Here is a 19884-nt window from a genome sequence, read left to right on the forward strand (position 1 = left end):
GTAGGAAAGTACTGGTTGAATGTACTGAATCTCTTGCCACCACTACATATTGCACAGCAAATTCAGGCTGTCTTTAGATGGAAAAATGCTATATATGCCTGCATTATAACATCTCCAACTCCACAGTTGGCCCCACTGACCGCTGACGGTTAGTTCTTCAGTGGAACTAATGTTTTTGCATATTTACTATATGTGCCTGTTCTCCTTTTTCTGCCCCTCCCCCTTCATCGGCTCTTCTCCTCCACCTTCACCCAGCTGGCCATCAGCTGGTTCGGGTTCCTCCCTGCTATTGTTGCTTATTGCAACCAGCTTCTGGGTTTCTGTAAAGCTCTTGGAGACCATTTTGATTGTAACACATGCAATATATAATATTTAAAAAAAATAAACAAATATTTACATTAAACAATACAAGAACTGTATAAAATGGGCATAAAAACAGCTAAAACTATATTTATATCACTGTATTCCAAATAGCCTCATTAGAATTGAATTTCTTACTAATTAATTAATACCAATTTACCTGAATACAAGTATTTTTTAATATATATTTCAACTATCATTGAAAACAGCTGGACACCCTTAGGAAGGTATGTTATGTCTGGCATGGTTGTTATCTTTTGAAGTACTGATTGCCCTTTTAAAACATGCAACAAATGTCTTCAAAAAGCAAACTTAAAAAGAAAGAACCAAAGCAAGTATGACAACCAAACCACCTCAGTGCCGTTTTATCTTAGTACTGATGTTCAGACTCACCCTAACCTTGTCAGGCTAGTAATTTGAACACGGACTCTCAAACGTTCCCAGAAAGGGAGTTAGCTAACATCCTCTAGGAGAAAAAAGAAGAAACAACCTTTCTCTTCTCAGGATCAGGTTGCATTTATGTTTAGGGGAAATTTCCATGAAAGAATCTGCTCACATAATGCATATTAACAGTGCTGCAAATCTGCACTCAAACACACACAGCTGAGGCACTTGTATAAAAGAATGTGCAATTGAACGTTGTAAAGAGTTTTTTATGCACAAAAAATACAGACTCTGCTTACCCTTAGTTGACCTTGCTCACAGCTCATTAGGTGGCTTGGAATCTATAAGGGAAGAGACAATTAGCTATACCCACAGTGCTTTAAATCCTTAGTATACTTTATTATGGATGTGTACCACAATATTAAATTCTCCACCCATATATTACATCTTCATAATGATTTGTGGGCTTGTTTATAATTAAATATTGGTTATGATATATATTTCAGGTGAATCATGTGTGAGGTGTGTAGGTTTTAGTGTTTCCCAATGGGTTGGTTCCTTTTTACACGAGCAAATGACCAACATGCCTCGTATGAAAAGTGTAAAACCAGCCTGACTGCTTACTGAACAGTGTCAGGGAAACCAAATATACCACCACCACCACCCAAGGCCGGATTAAAACCAAAAAACCTTCTGGCTTGAGGAGATTGTTCCAACCACTGTCCAATTACAGGTATAACAAATAAATTCACATTGTATGAATCCATGTTTTTATTAATTATCATTAAAGGCCACATTCAGTCAGTAGGCCGATTTCTTTCTTTGTGTTTGTACAAATCCTGTTGGTTGCTGTGGTGACATAGGTTGATGTAAGTGAGTTAAAGCAGGTGATGTCAGGTGATGTAAGAATGGACATCAGTAATTCCGTAAGACCACTGATTCACACATTCCGTTCTTGTTTCTTCAAGGTCTTGAGAAATGATTTGGTCTAAAGATGAACTGAATGGTATCCAGTTTGAAACTGAGTGGGTAAAGTATCAAGACTGGGACACCTTGAACTCATGTTTTTTTTTCCATATACCAAGGCTACATTGATGTATTTCATATTTCTAAAAGTTTTCCCTGAAATCAGAAGTTATTCTACTGCACCCTACAAAAGTTTGCCAAAATCAAACATATTGCTTTCTGCCACTTGGGGCTACAAAACAGAGAGAATTTGCTTAAATCAGCTCTTTTGTTCTCCAATCCCAGCTCCATATTCTTGTCTCAGATGTACTTAAGCCCACGATCACGTCCGCTAACCTCCTTTATCTTCACATCCAGCCAACCTCTGTCCTCTTTTAAAATCTTTGCTTCTCCTCTCACTGTTACACTCCCCGCATCTCTTTCATTTTGCCTATTAGGGATTTTTGGTGATTTCCATCACTTTTGCACTGATTTGAAATACAGCGCATAACCCTTAGAGGATTATGAAGGGAGAGATAATGGGAGGAAACAAACAGGGGGGAAAATTGTTCTGATTGCACATCGATGCTAGTGTGCAAGTCCCTTCGGAGAAACATGCTTCTGCATCACATTAAGGCAGTACTTAACCCAGGACTATCTACAGAGGGAAAGACAAAGAGAGCTCCCCTTTTAATATGTGCTGTATGTTCCCTGGTTTAATCAATGGAATCAAACTGCAGGGAAGAGGCCGCAGAACCCTTTGATCATTCAACATTTAACAAACAGACAAGGAGACAACCTACAAATTGAAAAAAATTGGCTTCAGTTTAGCTCAGCAAGAACTCAAATAAAACATTATTTCAAAATATGCCAACATTAATCCACATCCTCACTGTTTTCTACATCAGGATATCAAAATTTTACAATGCGAGCAGTGAATAGAATAGAACTTAAGTCAATGGTCATAAACTGTTGAGATGCTCTCTGTGCTGCATTCTGGGTGATTTTCAGATCTCTATTTCAGCATCACAGAATTGTGAAGTAACAGCAGGAACCCATGCCACTAGGCACTGCAACTACTTTAATCCACTATAAAGAAGCTCCAAGACATTTGCGCTCAGCCTTGATTATTCCTCATACTTTTGGGAGGTATACTTTATTTATGGTTTCCCATTTAAAACAAATGTGCAGCAAGGTTTCAGATTCACCGTGGGAACAAAAGGAAAGCACGGATTCCTTCGGTCTTGTAACAGCAGGTTTGCATTATGGGATTGCTATTGCCTTTCTCCTACTACACCTGGCAGTGATAATAATGATTAAAAATTGTGAGGAAATCTCAATTAGGCCTGCTGCTCATTACTGAGTAAACAGTGTGTGAGAGTGCTTATTATACAATAGAGAGCCATAAGTGAGTCAACAAGAAGTGTCATGAGTGCCGTGAAACCATATCCGGATATCTGGAAGCCAAATGTAGTCGAATAGGAGACAATTTAAGCCTCGAATTGCACTGGTGTGTTTGGTCAAAAAAATTATCTGATTTGCTTGATTCAGTCCCTCCAGAAATAGCAATGATGACAAAATGCCTGCATATTATAAAGTGGCCCCATTGTAAAATATAACATACTGCAACCATGCGGTGGTTGCATGACCAAATATGCAGCGATCCACAGTTTCATTCCAGATAAGTCAGATACTGTGTGTTTATGAAAAACTCCAAAAAAAGAACAGTCTTGGAAGGAAATAGGGAGTATAATTCAACAACGCTGGCTTACCTGTGTGGTTGATATGTGGTGAGACACCATCAAACAAAAAAAACGTAACTTTTAAAGACATTTTCAAAAAAAATACCCAACCGAAGATGAGAGGAAGAGAGTAAATTTGGAACTGCAACAAGAAGCTGAAGAGAGCAAACTGCTTTTCAAGAAGCGGATCAGCTCTCCCAGTCAACTACAGCTGCTAGTTTTGTGGCAGCTCAGGAGATCGTAAAGAGGGCGAAGCTGTTCACAGACGGAGAATATATAAAAGAAATGTTCATAAAAATATTAGAGTATCTATTCTCTGACTATAAAGATTGCACTTCTATAATTTTCAGTTGCAATTCTATAAATTCAATAATTCTATTTGATAAAGGTACCGGCATTTCAAATATTTTCTATAGTCGTGCTTATATGCGTGTTTTTTTCATAGCCCACTAGCACTTATGCAGGTGGGCCCTAGAATTGGCCAGGTAATAAATTATAAGAGAAAAGAAAACATCACTCGTCATTGCTAACATTAAATGTAGACGCTCTTGCTAGCAACCTAACTGGCAACTTTTACTCTGAGGGGAGGAGGAAGGATAGCTCCATAGTGTTTTTGATTGTGATTGCTGTTCCAACTTTGTCCACAAACTTACATACTGCTCCTTTAAAAACTACATCACAATACAGTATAATGTATCAATGCCATCGACCAACCAAAATGATGCTCAGCTGCGTTTTATTCATATCCTCAACTGATGCAATACCACTAAAAGGTATTTCTACCATGATAGCACAGAAGAATGTATTGTAAACTTACATGTTAACCCATGGTCGATGGAAGGCATTTTTATAGTTTCTACAGATCCATATCAAAAATATTTACCATATGAAAAAGTTAATTCATTTCATTAATAAAACCAGAAATCTAAACTAAAAATTAATTACACAGGGAGTGAAATGTCAGACAACATTTTATCTGAATATCAAATTGTTGTTAGGTGACATCATAGGTCACATTTGCCTTGTTGACATTGATCATTTTCACAAAGATTCCAGCTATAATCTATTTTGTCGTTCTACTATTGTTAATGATATCATTAATTCACCTCACAAACATTTAGACAACACAGTTATGCGTCTGTCAAAGTGTTTAAACAGTATTAAATTCAAACTACATTTGAATACTTGGATTTCCTCAGTAAGAGGAGGTAGCATGGATGGATTGTACCAGGCCTTCCTCTCAGTGAAGAGAATACCTTGGATGGTAAATGAGCTCCTTGCTGCACCAGTGCTGCAGGGACTTGCCTTGTTGCACTTGCCTCTTTTCTACTGGGTGACTGATAAATGTTGTTTGTTGTTTGTCCTTTATCCATAGCATCAATCCCTGTTTTGTCATCTGGTTATGAGCAATGTCTCAATGGTTTGGCCACAGACAAAACTTTTCACAATCAGATGCTGTGACACCACATTGCAGTAAAAACTTTGTGTATATTAGTGTGGGTGTGGGTGTGTATACACGGTGTGTGTATATATATATATATATATATATATATATATTCCAGTATGCTAGTGTCCAACTATAGTGTCAAAACCAACAAACAGATCAATGCATTTTGTTTTTAATGATTTTTAGACATTTTTAAAGAAATGGTTGACATCACAAAAGGTTAACATAACATCTTAATCTTAATCTAAAAAAATCTGCTATAGCAGAACCATATGTTATCAATAGGTGAAATTCATGATAGATTAAAATGTGTATTATACTGCTTAGTACAACATGAGTGTTAAATCAAAATGTCCTTATGCATAGGGGCATTTTTATACACCTAATTATAAGCTATATAATATATGATTACAGATAAAAATGTTTCTAATGTCCCTGAAATTCTGTTACTGATCATACAAATCAAATTTGTTTTTCCCTATTTTATTTCATTATGTATTTATGCAATAAATTATTTAAAAAATATTCCAAGGAAGGAGTAGTGTTACGTAAGCAATTAATGAATTATGTTGCGCACCATTTGGAAACCTGCTGGGAATGAACGCTCGAAGGCAAGGATGGAAACAGAGAGGGGGTGGAAAGCAAGAATCACCAAGAAGATGCTGAATAAGCAAGAGTGCTTTCAGCCCCAATGGGAGACTCTACCTCAACCACTGCAGTCAGCTCATAAAATGTGAGGGAGGGAGAGGGCGGGTTGGGTGGGGATATACACAGTCAAATACCTACTAAAGCCCTTTTAGTGGTGGCTGCAGTTTTCCTTCTATGCTTTGCTTGAAAAGCACATAGCCATTAAACCATTATCTTTATTGTTATAAGCTAAAAGTAGTTAACATTGTGAAAATTCCCCTTTCTGCTGTTTAGACACAAAATGCCTAATCTGCGATCTTTCAAAGGATCGTTTTTCTTCTTTTCTTTTTTCCAGGCAATACACACTTCCTAGAAGTCGAGGATTTCAATACATTTACTGAGAAGCTGTACCAGCAAAAATATCAAAGTTGATTATGAGTTATACTCCAAATGTTGTCTTTATTTATTGATAACAGATGTTGCATCAGTTTCATAAGCAGAGTCTATATATTAAAAAAAAAACTTTTTATCTTTACTGATGTTATAAGTCAAAAGAAAGACACAAAGAAAAAGGTCCAATACAAACATGTAAATAAATTCTTGTAAATGTATTAATTTGTGTAAGCCCATAGGCATTTTGTTCTACCCTAGAACAAGAACAATGTGTCAGCAATCATCCTCAGCCAAGGTGATAATAGATGATCATTTAGCTTCAAATCAAATTATCTGTGCATGCTCAGTCAGCCAAGCCAGGCAAAATCATGTGAGAGGGGAGCTGAAGGCAGAAGTGATGTCATACATCATGAGGCCAGGACGACGTTAACATCGTAGAGTGCAATTACCAAATCCTACACTTCCCGCATAAAAGTCTAATAGGTTTAAGAAAGTAATTTCCCGTCTGATATCTTTTCAACTTTGAGCAGCTAAATTGTGTATTCTAAACCCCTGGGTTTGTGGCCATTTCCACCAGTCTCTACTGCCTACTGTTAAATAAACGGGATGGTAGAGTTTCTGTGCATTATCATGAGAAATCCTTACCCTCATTAGCTCCACTCCCAAAGCAGCTGTATCTTTTCTCTCAATCTCTCTGCTTCCCACTCTTAGCCAGGGGAAAGGAAAGGGGAGCATACTTTATAGTGACAGGCGGAGCGGCCAAATACCAATAGAGAATACATCAGCTTGGCAATTATTGGATTATCTCACGCTGATATCATTACCGCCAAGCATTCACTCCAATCATTGATTGCATTTTTCAATTTACTTCACCATTAATGCAAGTGGCCCGACTGAACAATCTTCTGATGAGTCCACAGCTTAGTCGATAAGTCTCGCCCCTCAGGTGCTTGTCAAATCATGCATGACTCTATGAGCAAACCCACATCTGAGGATGCACATGCTACAAAATGTATTTCTCAGAATATTTAGAGGCGCTTTCTCATCTCTGTGCTGTTCCAGGGGCCGCCGTTTCACTGCAATCATCACAGAAGGAACACTGTGGGTGGACAAATTTTGAAAAATTAACCACAAAGAAAAGTAAACCAGATGCTGCTTTTTTCTCTTTTTTTGTGAAGCAAGTCGGTACAAAGTGGGTTAAACAAGGCTAATCTAAAGACGAGGTGGATTTGTTAGACAGAAAACAGATCACACACGTTTCTTTTCCTAGAGGTAAGTACTCGTAAGTGTTTAAGGCCAATATTCATCTTGATGGGCCTCCAGCAGGACAACCCTAAAGAGGTATTTACATAAGAGCAATGTGAAAAATCCGTGCTTTGTTATTTAACAATGCTTTTGCTGCTTAGACACTCACACTATAGATCAAAAAAATTACTTGTTTCCCATAGTAGCTCTACCAAGGATTTTCATTTTTTTTATTTTTAAATTAATTAAGAATTTGTGATTACTGTACTCACACCCAAGGAACTGCTTCACATTTCCCTGAACCATCTCTCTGAAGTACCTCATTCTGGGCATGTTGGCACTGCTAGAACTTGGGGCGGGCAGATCTACCAGAGATCTAATTACTATAATTGGTGGAACACGTCAGAGCAGCAACTTTTCCTTTTCACACGTCTCTAATCAGTTCGTATATGAACATGGTAACAGAACAAAGATTTTAAGGACATTGAAGAGTGTGATTAAATAACTTCAATAAGATGTCTAAAGCGTGACCAATGCTGTTGTGCAGTGAGAACAACAGGCTCGGTATTCACTGTTTTGGCACAGCTCCTTCATCTTGGCTTGAAATATGGACACGGCTTGGATGTGATCATGAGGCTCTTTACCCACCCTCTCAATGAACAAAGCTGTCAGATTGTTCTCTTTTTATTTCCCTAATGCATTGCAGGGCACTGTTACAGAAATGTGCAATATCTTTGTCATTGCTCTGTGCCTTGCACTGCACAGACGCTGTGCCCCGATCCAAATGCAGCATTACATGGTTCCACTCAGCTTATTTGGAAGCAATAGGAGGTGGAAATTAGTGTGGATGACTCTAAACTATAGACAAATTGTGTTCATGAATTTGTTTGACTAAGGTGCATTCATTAAATCGGAAAACACAACTTTAAAAAAAAATATACAGTCATACAATATTTTTAGTTCTGTAGAACTACATGGTAATTACCGCAAGCTATAAGATAGGACAATTGAATGCTGAAATGTGTTTATCCATACATGTTCCTTAATGTGTTACCAAGCATGAGATCAGACAAGAAGTATATTTAAGTACACACTTTGTTAAAAAAATGAATATATTTCAATGAAATACCAAATACACTGTGTGTGTGTGTGTGTGTGTCCTTGTATTTGATACATATCAACATACTCATTCTAATTGCAAATTTAGGTCGTTATTGTAAAATAGGGCCAATGTGGCTGGTCTGGTAAAAATCCTTTTAATTTTGGGGTTAAATTTGGGTTTAGGTCATGGTCAGGGGTAGCAGGTTAGATGGGATGTTTAGGTTACTGTTCGGAGCTGGGGAATGTATCATGTATATAAAAGATAGAAAGGTAGAAATACAAGGATATGTGCATGCATGTGGTCATGTGTATTGGTGTGTGTTTGTGCGTGTGTGTGTGTTTGTGTGTGTGTGTGTGTGCAGTAGGCATCCTGTGCAGCTTATATTTGTCGAGCCTTTCTTATCCACAGGTGACAGGATTTCACTTGAGTGTCATCCAGATGTTTAAGGCAGCTTTGAGTGGATCAAGCAGCCTTGTTGTCTGCGATCTGGATGAGACACAACAGGCCTCCATGTACTTCAAACAAGACGAAATACGTTTTTAACAAGGTCACATGTTTTACAGGGAGGGAAAGTGAGAACACCTTAAGCCTGGAGGAAACTGAAGGTGAGTGTTTGATAACACTTGTTGCATCTCCCATGATCCACAAACGCATGCTGGATATACTGTACCATATTTTCACGACTATAAGGCGCACCTAAAACACTGAGACTTTCTCAAAAATCGACGGTGCGCCTTATAATATGGTGCGCCTTGTGTGTGGACTGAGTTCCAAAATCTGCTGTGCGCCTTTGGCGGGTGCACTACGGTAAACGCTCCGCCAATGGATTAGCAGCACACCTACGCGTAAGGATCCCCTAAAATGGCGCCGGTCAAGCGAGACGCGTATGAATGAGGCTTACTTTAAACTGCAGGCCATCGAATATGCGGCTGAAAATGGCAATCGAGCAATCTTAGTGTTTTCGCATTATGAGGCGGCGGCATCTCTCCATACGCGCGAGGACAACTGTTGCGCAGCGGCTGCCCGCGGATTACCAGGAGAGGGTGGCCATCTTCCGCACCTACAGCCACGACAAGATAACTACGCCCAGCCACATCACCAACATGGATGAGATCCCTCTGACTTTTGACATCCCTTTGACCCACAAAGTGGAGAAAAAGGGACCGGCACGGTGGCGATACGCACAACGGGGCACGAGAAGTCGTCGTTCACCTTGGTTCTCGGCTGCCATGGAAACGGACAGAGCGCTGGATGAAGGCGAACACTCCTTTATAAAGACTATGAGGCAGCGGCGGGCAAGTTACGCCACCATATGCGGGTGGATTGTAGACGCATGGGCTATGATACCGTCTTCATGTATTGGAAGAGCTTTCACAAAATAGACGCTGAACCGGAACCGGTCGGTGAGTCCGATTCAGATAGAGGAATTCGGGAAGTTGGACATTGAAATAGTGCAGCTGTTTAAATCAGATACAACAGATGAAAACTTTGATGGTTTTGTGGCGGAAGAATGAATATTTTGTTCAATAAATGTGTCAAAACTCACTGTTTAACTTCCGTTGTCATTTTTTACTGTATGTTTCAGCCTGCGCCTAATAATATGGTGCGCCTTATGTATGTTTTAAATACAGAAATAGCACCCATAACTGAGACTGCGCCTTTTAATACAGTGTGCCTTATGGTTGTGAAAATACGGTATATATTTTTTTCCTGAGTAGGTGTGTGACTAAACCAAAGCAAAGTGACAAAGTCGACATGTGATGCAACCACTGTGTTCATTCATTCATGAAAGGGTTCTTTGGGTCTATTTGAGCAACTGCTTTAGTTTTTCTTTCTGATGATAGACCACTTGTGCGGTTGGTGATGGTAAAAATTGGATTTAACAGTGATGATTGCAATGGGACACAATCTAAAAATCAAATTTAGATTTCAATAAGGACCAAAACTAAAATGAAACTATTATAAAGTCCATAATCTAGACACAGTAAAGCAAAATGAGGCAACAAAGAAACAGGAAATCTTACAGTTAATTGAAGACAATGACCAGAGAAGGACAGGAGCACAGGAATAAAAAGGGGAGAGACGATCATTTAACTCTGAACATTAAACAAATGAGAGTAACTACAACAGAGCTTGGCTAAAAGAACAGTAATCACCCCACCAACAAAGAAACCTAAAAATAAACAACAGGAATCATCAGACATAATAAATAAGAGGAGGGCGAACAAAAACTAAAATAACCAGAAGAAGAGATAGCATGCACAGCAAGAGCAATCAGAAAAGGAAAATCATGAAGCATAATATTATTTTATTAATAAAACATTAAGTGGTGCGCCATGCACTTTAGAACTAGGCCTCTAAATACCCTCCAACCTGAATCAGGCCACCTTTATAATGCACTCATGGTTTGAGAAACTCTGTCATACACAGTCAAAGAAAGCGCAGTAGCGCATATATGTATTTCGTATAAAGAGAGGAGACTCTCTTATTTTTGGTAGACACAGATACAACATCTGTGTCACAATGAGCAGAAATATCTATGTCACCCCAATTAAATGACACAAACTATAGCGTACATAAAAGATGGAACTATAATTAATTTTACTCACCTAAATGTGTGATTACTTGAAGACAAATTCCATTCTCCTTTCTTTCCTCATGAAACGCTCAATTGTTCTATTGTACAGGGAATCTGTGTATTTAAGTTCCATTAATAAGTCCTTAAAACTTTTAAACTTTGCCAGAAACAATTAGCCAGTGCTGCTATGAACATCAGGACTCCATAAAACAACATTTTGCCTGGGGCTGGGTCAGCATGCAATTACACAAAATGCCCCGGGCAAACTCTCAGTGCTGCCCCTCCTCCAAAAAGAGGATGGGGAAATGATGACGCCACTGTGCACTAGCAATGTGGCTCAAGAGCTACTGAATCACAATGTGATCGATTCGAGGAACGTCGCTATCACAATGCCGGCGTGGGCAGACTCCAGAGAACCAAAAGAACCAAAAGGTTTGGACCCTGGTATCACGCCAACGCCACAGTGAGAGTTGAAAATGGACCACAAGTGACAGGATTCTTCAGCAGGGAAATCGCTCACCCGTCTCCCAAACACAAAAACGAACATGCCTCTTCAAACTGGATCAAATTGAAGCGTGGATTAGCGACTTTGGTTAGCAGGCGAATGCAAAGTTGAATTCCCGTAGTGATCAACTGGTGCTGGCAATGAAAAAAATAATACAATAGAATTGTAAAAACTAAGGAAACACTAGAATGAAGCCATGAAGAACCAGAGGCATCCTCAGAAAAATAATGAAATGAAGGGCCAAAACATAATAGAAGGCATGTTACAATCAACTGCAAGGATGGAAAACTAAACCTGTCCAACTTTGTGTCTTGCTTGGTTACCTGCAAAGGTTCCTGATATCATTCATACTAGCAGTAAAACATCTCTGCTCTTAAATCAATTTTTACAGCATGGATTGTTTTTTGGTTTTAGAGTATATTTAATCAAATCAAAGCAAAAGTTCTCGCCGTTGGTTCTTTTGTACCCTCAAAACATGATATTTGACGCAACAAATTTCTGTTTGGTTTGTTAGATAATTGTTTTGAAGATATGCTGAACCACGCTGATTATTTAATAAAATGTTAGCCTCGATTTTTGTTTGGCCACTCTTTTTTAATCTAGGACTGGTGACCTTTACTGAACAGAATGTGAAGCTGCTCTAAACAAGAATAGCAAGCGCTTGTCTTCTTGCATTTCCAAAAGTATTTTTCCACTTCACCTTACTTTCAAGCTCATTTTGAACAGCTTTTCCTTCTCAGGGAACAATCTGTTCTACCTCCGGGTATAGCCAACAATTTATAGAAGCAAGAAACTAGAGGGGGGAAAAGCACTGACTCTGTCAACACTCGTGAGACCTCAGTTTGTCTATAAAAAATTGCCTCTTCAATTGAGTTTGTCCTAATTTACATGTATAACAGAAACTTCAATAATTGAAAACTAACACTTAAGCAGAGACTCAACTTGAAAACCATAAAAATTCACAATAGGAAAAAAAATGATTTAATGCAAAAGAAATCCAGCCATTAGTCATATACCAACTGGAGTAATTTAAGATCCCATAACACAAATTTGAGTATTCTCTCCCTAATAGCAGATGTTGTTGTTATGTTTGGTAAAAAGCCATTTTATGATTCAGCTTCATAAATTCCACCAGCTTTAATAAGGTTTGTCCTTGGCCTAGGTGGTGAAAAATAATCAGGAAAGCTTCGTTATTTAAATCTTATTTTTGAGATACTCGTGCTGTTAACCAACCCCCCCCCCCCCCCCCCCAAAAAAAAACAAACAAAACTTCCTTCACTTCGTCTTGATTGGTTATATTTTGCATAGAAAGCTGCAGTAGCCTATTTGGTTCCTGTTAAACATCACCTGATACTAACCAGATGTTGTTTGAGAGACAACTGCAGATAACGGGTCTTCTGTAGTGGGAGTATGTCGTGGATTTACAATATGTTCACAATGGTGAATGTGGAAGGCACGATGAGTTTAAAGCCAGTTTCTGACATTTAACATTCTGAAAAGGGGCCATTTTCCTGGTAAGCTCACCGGAGCAATTGCGGAACACAAAACCATTCTCCCATCCAGTTTGAATTACAGCCTGCGGTGTTCTCTGAGATTATCCAAATTGAATAAATCTAAAACATTAATCCTCTTTAAAAATGCAATCTGCCGGCCATTGCTGATGTTATAATGGCTACAAATCTGATCACATTCACATTTCATTTTATCTCAAATAGTTTTATGCTATCATTCACTTACATACTAATACTTAGCTATCCCTCAATTTCACACATATAATTACTATGCGAGAATATGCAATGAATGTGTGTGCAGTGATGAAAGCTGGGTTCTGTTAGCTTTATTAAATAAACTGAAAACATCAAAGGAGCTTTTATAGCATGAGATACAATCTATGTGTGCTCTTACTTCAAGATTCACAACCAACAACAAATAAACTGCGTCACAGAGGTCTTAAAAAAATGGCAGGCTTACAGAAGAGAGTAGGATGAAAACTCAATGTGATTATTTTTAGATCACAACAAATTGATGTCAGACAATAGGGAAAAATTACGGCAACCAATTATGCTGTCATAGGTCTGTAAAAATGTGTTCTGTGTTATGTCTGACCAAACCATGACAGTATTTACACATGTTCCGTGTGCACTCGGTTCTACTGTTGACCTTGGAACGGCGCTTGCAGCCATTATTTACTGAAACATATAGGGCAGTAAGTTGAAAAAGAAATAAAAGCTGTGTGTTCTGTACATCTGTACACACCACAGCAGCCCTGGGTAATCCATCATACACTTTTGTGTTGAAATACAATCGTTTCCAAAGCATAAAAGATACAATAAGTGATGATGCGAAAACACTGTGTAAGAAGCAGTTTAGAATAATCTACAAACAGAATAAGTGTGAAATGTATACAGTAATATGCATCTAGAATATAGATAGTGTGTGATTTTCACAAATATATTCTTGCACAATGTTTTTGAATTCTGTTGGTAAAAAATTATTCGTTCTTACAGGTGCAGTAATGTAAAAAATGAAAATGCACAGAATTATTTTGAATACAATACATTTTTCACTGTACGTTACACTGATGATTTTGTTGACTCCCCATTAATCCTTGAGCAACAGTTATGAACTGTAGATGAATTAAGAACGTGGCACTTCTTCATAAATTTCTTCATGCATCCTTTTATTTTACCCTACGCATCACCCCACCTCCCTCCGAGATGGTGCTCATTCTCACTTCTCATACCTCATTTTTCTCTCAGTTTCTGGCTGTCTCCCCGTCTAACTCATGCCGTCCGGTCCTTTTCTTTAATACATCAATACGCTATTGTGCAGCCGCTGCCATTTTCTGACGCAAATTATCTTCCCAAATGGGGATGTGAAGCGCTCTGCCTCCCCGCACAATCCTTTATTGATCGTTCAGTCTCATAAAAGCAGAATGGGCGAGGGTTGAAAAATAATGAAAGAGAGGGAGATGGACAGAAAGGGAGAAGGCAGGCCATCTGTGCTGACATGGAGTTATTTTTCTCAGCTCAGAGGTTAACTTAGAGTCACTATTTTGTATTGAGATTTAACAAGCACATGTAATAAATTGGCTTGATGATGGGCTTGTTGCTTGGAACTATCTGCAATTTACTAGTTTCTTTTTTTTTAATACCCAAAATGAGTTGCTCATTTTTAATTCTTTAAATTTGAAAATGCTACTCAACTGCCTTGAAGAAAACAATCATAACTTTTAGCATGGCCTCACCGTCTGTTTCACCCGGTGTCTGTGTCTGTTCAGCGTGTGAAATGTTTAGTTACTCCTCCGCCTCCTTTAGTGAAGGGAATAGGTGCAGAAAGTGTAGTTTATTAATGGCTCTGGAGGCGAGACTTAGTGAGCTTGAGACGCGGTTCCGCAGCTTGGAGTTGCGTCAGGTAGCCAGGAGGAGCTAGCTGCTGCGGAGCTGCCTAGCGTAGCTTCAGCTAGCGGTCCCCCGGCAGCAGCCGGCTAGCCAGGGCGGCTGGGTGACGGTTCACAGGAAGCGTAGCCCAAAACAAAGGCCCACGGTGCACCACCAACCACTTCCCGTGGCTAACTGTTTTTCCCCACTCGGCGACACACCCGCTGAGAAACCGACCCTGATAACTGGCGACTCTGTTTTGCGCTACGTGAAGCCGACTCCAGCGACCATAGTTAAGTGCATTCCAGGGGCAGAGCGGGCGACATAGAAGACAATTTAAAGCTGCTGGCGAGAAATAAACGTAAATTCAGTAAAGTTATTATTCACGTCGGAGCAAACGACACCCCACTTCGTCAGTCGGAGGTCACCAAAATTAACATAGAGTCGGTGTGCAGCTACGCAAAAATGATGTCGGACTCCGTAGCATTCTCTGGTCCCCTCCCCAATCTGGCCAGCGATGAAATGTTTAGTCGCATGTCGTTGCTTCGTCGCTGGCTGTCACGGTGGTGCCCCGAAAACCAGGTGGCCTTTGTAGACAATTGGAGCACTTTTTGGGGGAAACCTGGTCTGATTAGGAGAGACGTGTCCATTCCACACGGGATGGTGCCTCTCTCACTTCTAGTAATTTGACTAATTTTATGAGACTCAAAGTGTCCTGACAAACCAGGGTCCAGACCAGGATGCAGAGTTGTGGTCTTACACACCTCTCTGCTGCTTCCATAGAACCCTCATCCACCAACAATAACATATTGAACACTATAGAGGTAGTCTGTGTTCCACGGTCAAAAGTTCACCAGGCACAGAGCAGGGTAGCGGTCAATCACCATAATCTTATTAAAATGAATACTAAAGCAGAAGTTGGAGAAACTAATATCACAATTAAATGTGGACTATTAAATCAATCATTGTAATCTTAGCCCTGCTGAGGTTGACTCTATTGCTGAAGGTGCAACAACCTCACTGAGAATCATGCTTGATTCTGTTGCCCCCCTGAAAAAGAAAATACTAAATCAGAGAAGGTGTGCCCCCTGGTATAATTCACATATCAGGACCCTCAACCAGAAAGTGCGCAGACTAGAAAGGAAGTGGCATTCTTGTAAAATAGAAAGCTATCATGTAGCCTGGAAAGACAGTCTTTTAGTTTACAAAAAGGCCCTCCGTAAGGCTAGAACAGCTTATCTTCTTCTTTAATTGAGGAAAATAAGAACAACCCCAGGTTTCTTTTCAGCACTGTGGCCAAATTAACCAAGAGTCACGGTGTTTTAGATCCACGTATCCCACGTAAGACTACATGAGCTTCTTTACTGATAAAGTTCTAGCTATCAGAGAAAAAGCTAACCAGGCCATCCCAACAACTGGACCATCACCAGATGTGCTGACAGTGGGAACATACAGGTTCTCCAACAAGCCCTTAAACTCCTTCAGCCCTATATATTTTTCTGAGGCGTCATCGCTAATTCAGAAATCCAAGTCCACCACGTGTCTTTTAGATCCCATCCCAACACACCTGTTGAAGGATGTTTTACCATTGATAGGCAGTTCTATCCTGGACCAGATCAATGGTTCTTTAGTGTCAGGTTATGTACCCCGGTCCTACAAGGTGGCAGTGATTAAAGCTGTTGCTTAAAAAACCATCACTGGATCCCGATGTGTTAGCAAACTATAGGCCGATATCCAACCTTCCTTTTATCTCTAAAGTTCTAGAGAAGGTGGTGGTGACTCAGTTGCTGGAGCACCTGCAGAGGAACAGCCTGTTTGAGATGTTTCAGTCAGGCTTTAGAGCTCATCACAGCACAGAAACAGCACTTCTTAAAGTTACTAATGATCTTCTTATAGCTTCAGATCATGGACTGGTTTTTTATGTTGGTTCTGCTGGACCTCAGTGCAGCTTTTGATACAGTTGATCACAGCATCCTGTTACAGAGACTGGAACATGTGATTGGGATTAAAGGGACAGCACTAGACTGGTTTAGATCATATTTATCTGATAGATACCAGTTTGCTCATGTCCATGGTGTTCCCTCTTCATACAGTAGGGTTAGCCATGGGGTTCCACAAGGTTCTGTACTTGGACCAATCCTTTTCACCTTGTACATGCTTCCCTTAGGGAACATTATTCGACAGCATGGGATAAATTTTCATTGTTAGGCTGATGACACTCAGCTTCATTTATCCATGAAACCAGAGGAGACAGAGAAGTTAGTGAAGTGTCTTCAAGTCACTGAGGTCACCAAACCGGACCCCCTCAACACCATGACTGGACCTAGAAATTCTGTCCATGAAAATTATGAACAGAATCGGTGACAAAGGGCAGCCCTGGCGGAGACCAACCCTCACCGGAAACGAGTTCGACTTACTGCCAGCATTGCAGACTAAACTCTGACACCGATCATACAGGGAGCGGACGGCCCGTATCAGTGGGCCCGACACCCCATACTCTCGGAGGACCCCCCCACAGGACTTATTCAGCTTATTCAATTCAATTTAATTCAATATAATGTAATTTTGTATGTATTTATATGCTCTATGCCTCTCCTCTACCTCCCCTCCCCTTCCCTCTACCTCTACCTCTCCTCTCCTCTCCTCTCCTCTCCTCTCCTCTCCTCTCCTCTCCTCTCCTCTCCTCTCCTCTCCTCTCCTCTCTCTCTACCCAGCCCCCCCATCAGCAGGAGGGTCCCCCTACATGAGCCTGGTCCTGCTCAAGGTTTCTTCCTGTTAAAGGGGAGTTTTTCCTTGCCACTGTTGCTTGTCTGGGGTTAGGCCCTGGGATTCTGGAAAGCGCTTTGAAACAATCTTGATTGTAAAAGACACTATATAAATAAATATTGATTGATTGGTTGATTGATTGGTTGATTGATTGATTGATTGATTGATTGATTGATTGATTGATTGATTGAGGAAAACTGTCTGATAGATATTAAAGTGCGGGTATGAAAAGCACCTTGCTATTAAAAGAAAGAATCTGAAAGACAGCCTGAACTAACTCTAGGTTACAGACAGAAACTCAGAGGCCTCTGTACAGCTCTCAGTGGTTGTACGTCAAAAGCAACTTTTGACGTGACCAGGCAACACACACAAGAACAGGGTGCAATCAGGGTGTGAAATAGAGCGTAGCTGGCGTTGCAGTAAATCACATAATAGCCTCTATAGTTAAATACCACTGTAGAGTCAGAAGAAACGTAAAACAAGATGGAAGGACAACATCAGATAATAAACTTTCACCTGAACTGAACACTTCTCCCAGACATATTAATCGCAAAGCAAAAATTCTGAGTTCACATCTGCAGATATAAAATCAATATGTGTTCAACCTATGGAATTATGACAAAGAATATGTGGCGCTAATTTAGATGTCATAGAAATATTACAGAATCATGGAAACCTGAAATGGGTAGGGAACGTTTTGAAAACTTGTGTTTCACTATTTCTTATGTTGAGGCCTCATGTCAAAATCAAAAAGAAATTCTCTTTTTTTCCTCATCTATCTACATTCTGTACTTCATAAATCCAGAATGTAAAATAAAGATAATTCAAAAAATGTATATATAACACATACTACAGAATGGCACACTCAGGTAAGTAATTTAGGTGCCATCTATCTCTTTTGTTCAGCTTTGAGGTGGTTCTATATCATCACCATCCATCTGTGTTGAATTAAATGGATTGGACCAAAAGTTCAAGGCACACACCTGTCTAAAATAAGGCCTTACTGTTTGTAGTGCATATCAGTGCAAAAATGAGCTCCGTAAGGTCAAAAGAACTACCCCAAGGGGTCAGACACCTTATTTAGATAGGTGTGCGCCTTAAAAATCAGGTCTACTCAATTTAATTCAACACAGATGGATTCTGATGATCATGGAGTTCATCTCAAAGCTGAGCAAAAGAAGCAGATGGCACCTAAATTAACCCCTGCATACAACAGCAAAGCGTGTCAATACTTTGTTCATATGACATTTAAGCTTTTCCTTTTATTTTTATTGCACTAGCTTATTGGTTTGGATTGTCATAATGAGGAACCATTGTAGGAAAAAACTTTTTTTTTTTATTTTGGCATGAGACTTCACCTAAGAAAAAGTGGAAAATTAAAGAGGGTGTCAATATTTCTCATACACACTGCATTGACCAAGAGGGTAACAGACCAAAAACACCTCTTTGAAAAGTCGAAAAAGCATAAAAGTAGCCATTCTTACATTGGAATTTACAATTGTAAAATGTGCAAATTGGAGAATTAGTGCAAATAATGTGCAGGGCATATATGCAGCCTAGAAATGTATTGCAGTAAAGGCTACTGTGCACCAATGTCTCCTAAAACACTCCACAGGTTGTCCACAGTTGGACGGGATGGGATGTGTTGCCCATGACGGACTCAGTTCAGTGGGCATCCTCTGCTCAACCAGTTGTTCCAAGGAGACTGACCAAGACGTTATTTTTCTCTCTGTAGAGCTGTGATACCACATTTGGGAACATCCAGGAGTGCTTATTCTCCATAAACCATCTTGTTAAGGCCACCTTGCTGCAGGGTTCCAATTTTGAGTAAAGTCAGAATGCGTTTCCTGACGATACACCGAGCTGCACACTAAAGGCCAGCCCAATGCAGCATGGCAAGAGTTCAAAACCTGTTGCAGCTCTTCATGGGAAATAATCTCAAGGGTGTCTTTTCAGACGCTCTCTCTCTGTTAAGGATCCCCATCACCACACCCATGACTAGCGCAGAAGCTGAGAGGTGCCTCTTTACTCTCTCAGTGACACCATGACCTGGCAAACGCTGAATGTATTGGCCATGCTGTCCATGGAAAAGAGTCTGGTGGGTGACAGAGCTGACTTTGACCATAAAGTAACTTAAAAGTTTGCAGTCCAGAGGGACAGGAGGGCAAAATCCAGGTTTAAATAGTTCTGCTTCTCTCCCGTTGCTATTAAATTGTTAAGAGCTGCATGATTAGACTGAGAGTGCAGCCCTCTTTATTGTCCACAAGAGTTCAATTACTAAATGTTGTTTTATTCCAGAATCTTGAGTCCTGTTTTCATAAGTAAAAGCGTGTCTTCTTCTCTGGTGGTTTTAGATTTTTAATTCTATTTAAAGAGACACTAATATTCTACAAAAGCAGTTGGGATGCTT

General features: G+C 39.8%; 1 protein-coding gene across 3 annotated transcripts in view; it reads right to left on the reverse strand.

The window, feature by feature from the left end:
• rbfox1 (RNA binding fox-1 homolog 1) overlaps positions 1-19884 on the reverse strand; it is a 203428-nt gene that overhangs the window by 113411 nt on the left and 70133 nt on the right. For all 3 annotated transcript variants that reach the window (XM_029836328.1, XM_029836329.1, XM_029836330.1), the window contains one exon: positions 1044-1085. In XM_029836328.1, coding sequence (XP_029692188.1) covers positions 1044-1070 — 27 coding nt within the window. In that variant the 5' untranslated portion in view covers positions 1071-1085. The remainder of the gene's footprint in view (positions 1-1043; positions 1086-19884) is intronic.

The sequence above is a fragment of the Takifugu rubripes genome, chromosome 5 (genome assembly GCF_901000725.2).
Source record: "Takifugu rubripes chromosome 5, fTakRub1.2, whole genome shotgun sequence".
NCBI lineage: Eukaryota > Metazoa > Chordata > Actinopteri > Tetraodontiformes > Tetraodontidae > Takifugu > Takifugu rubripes.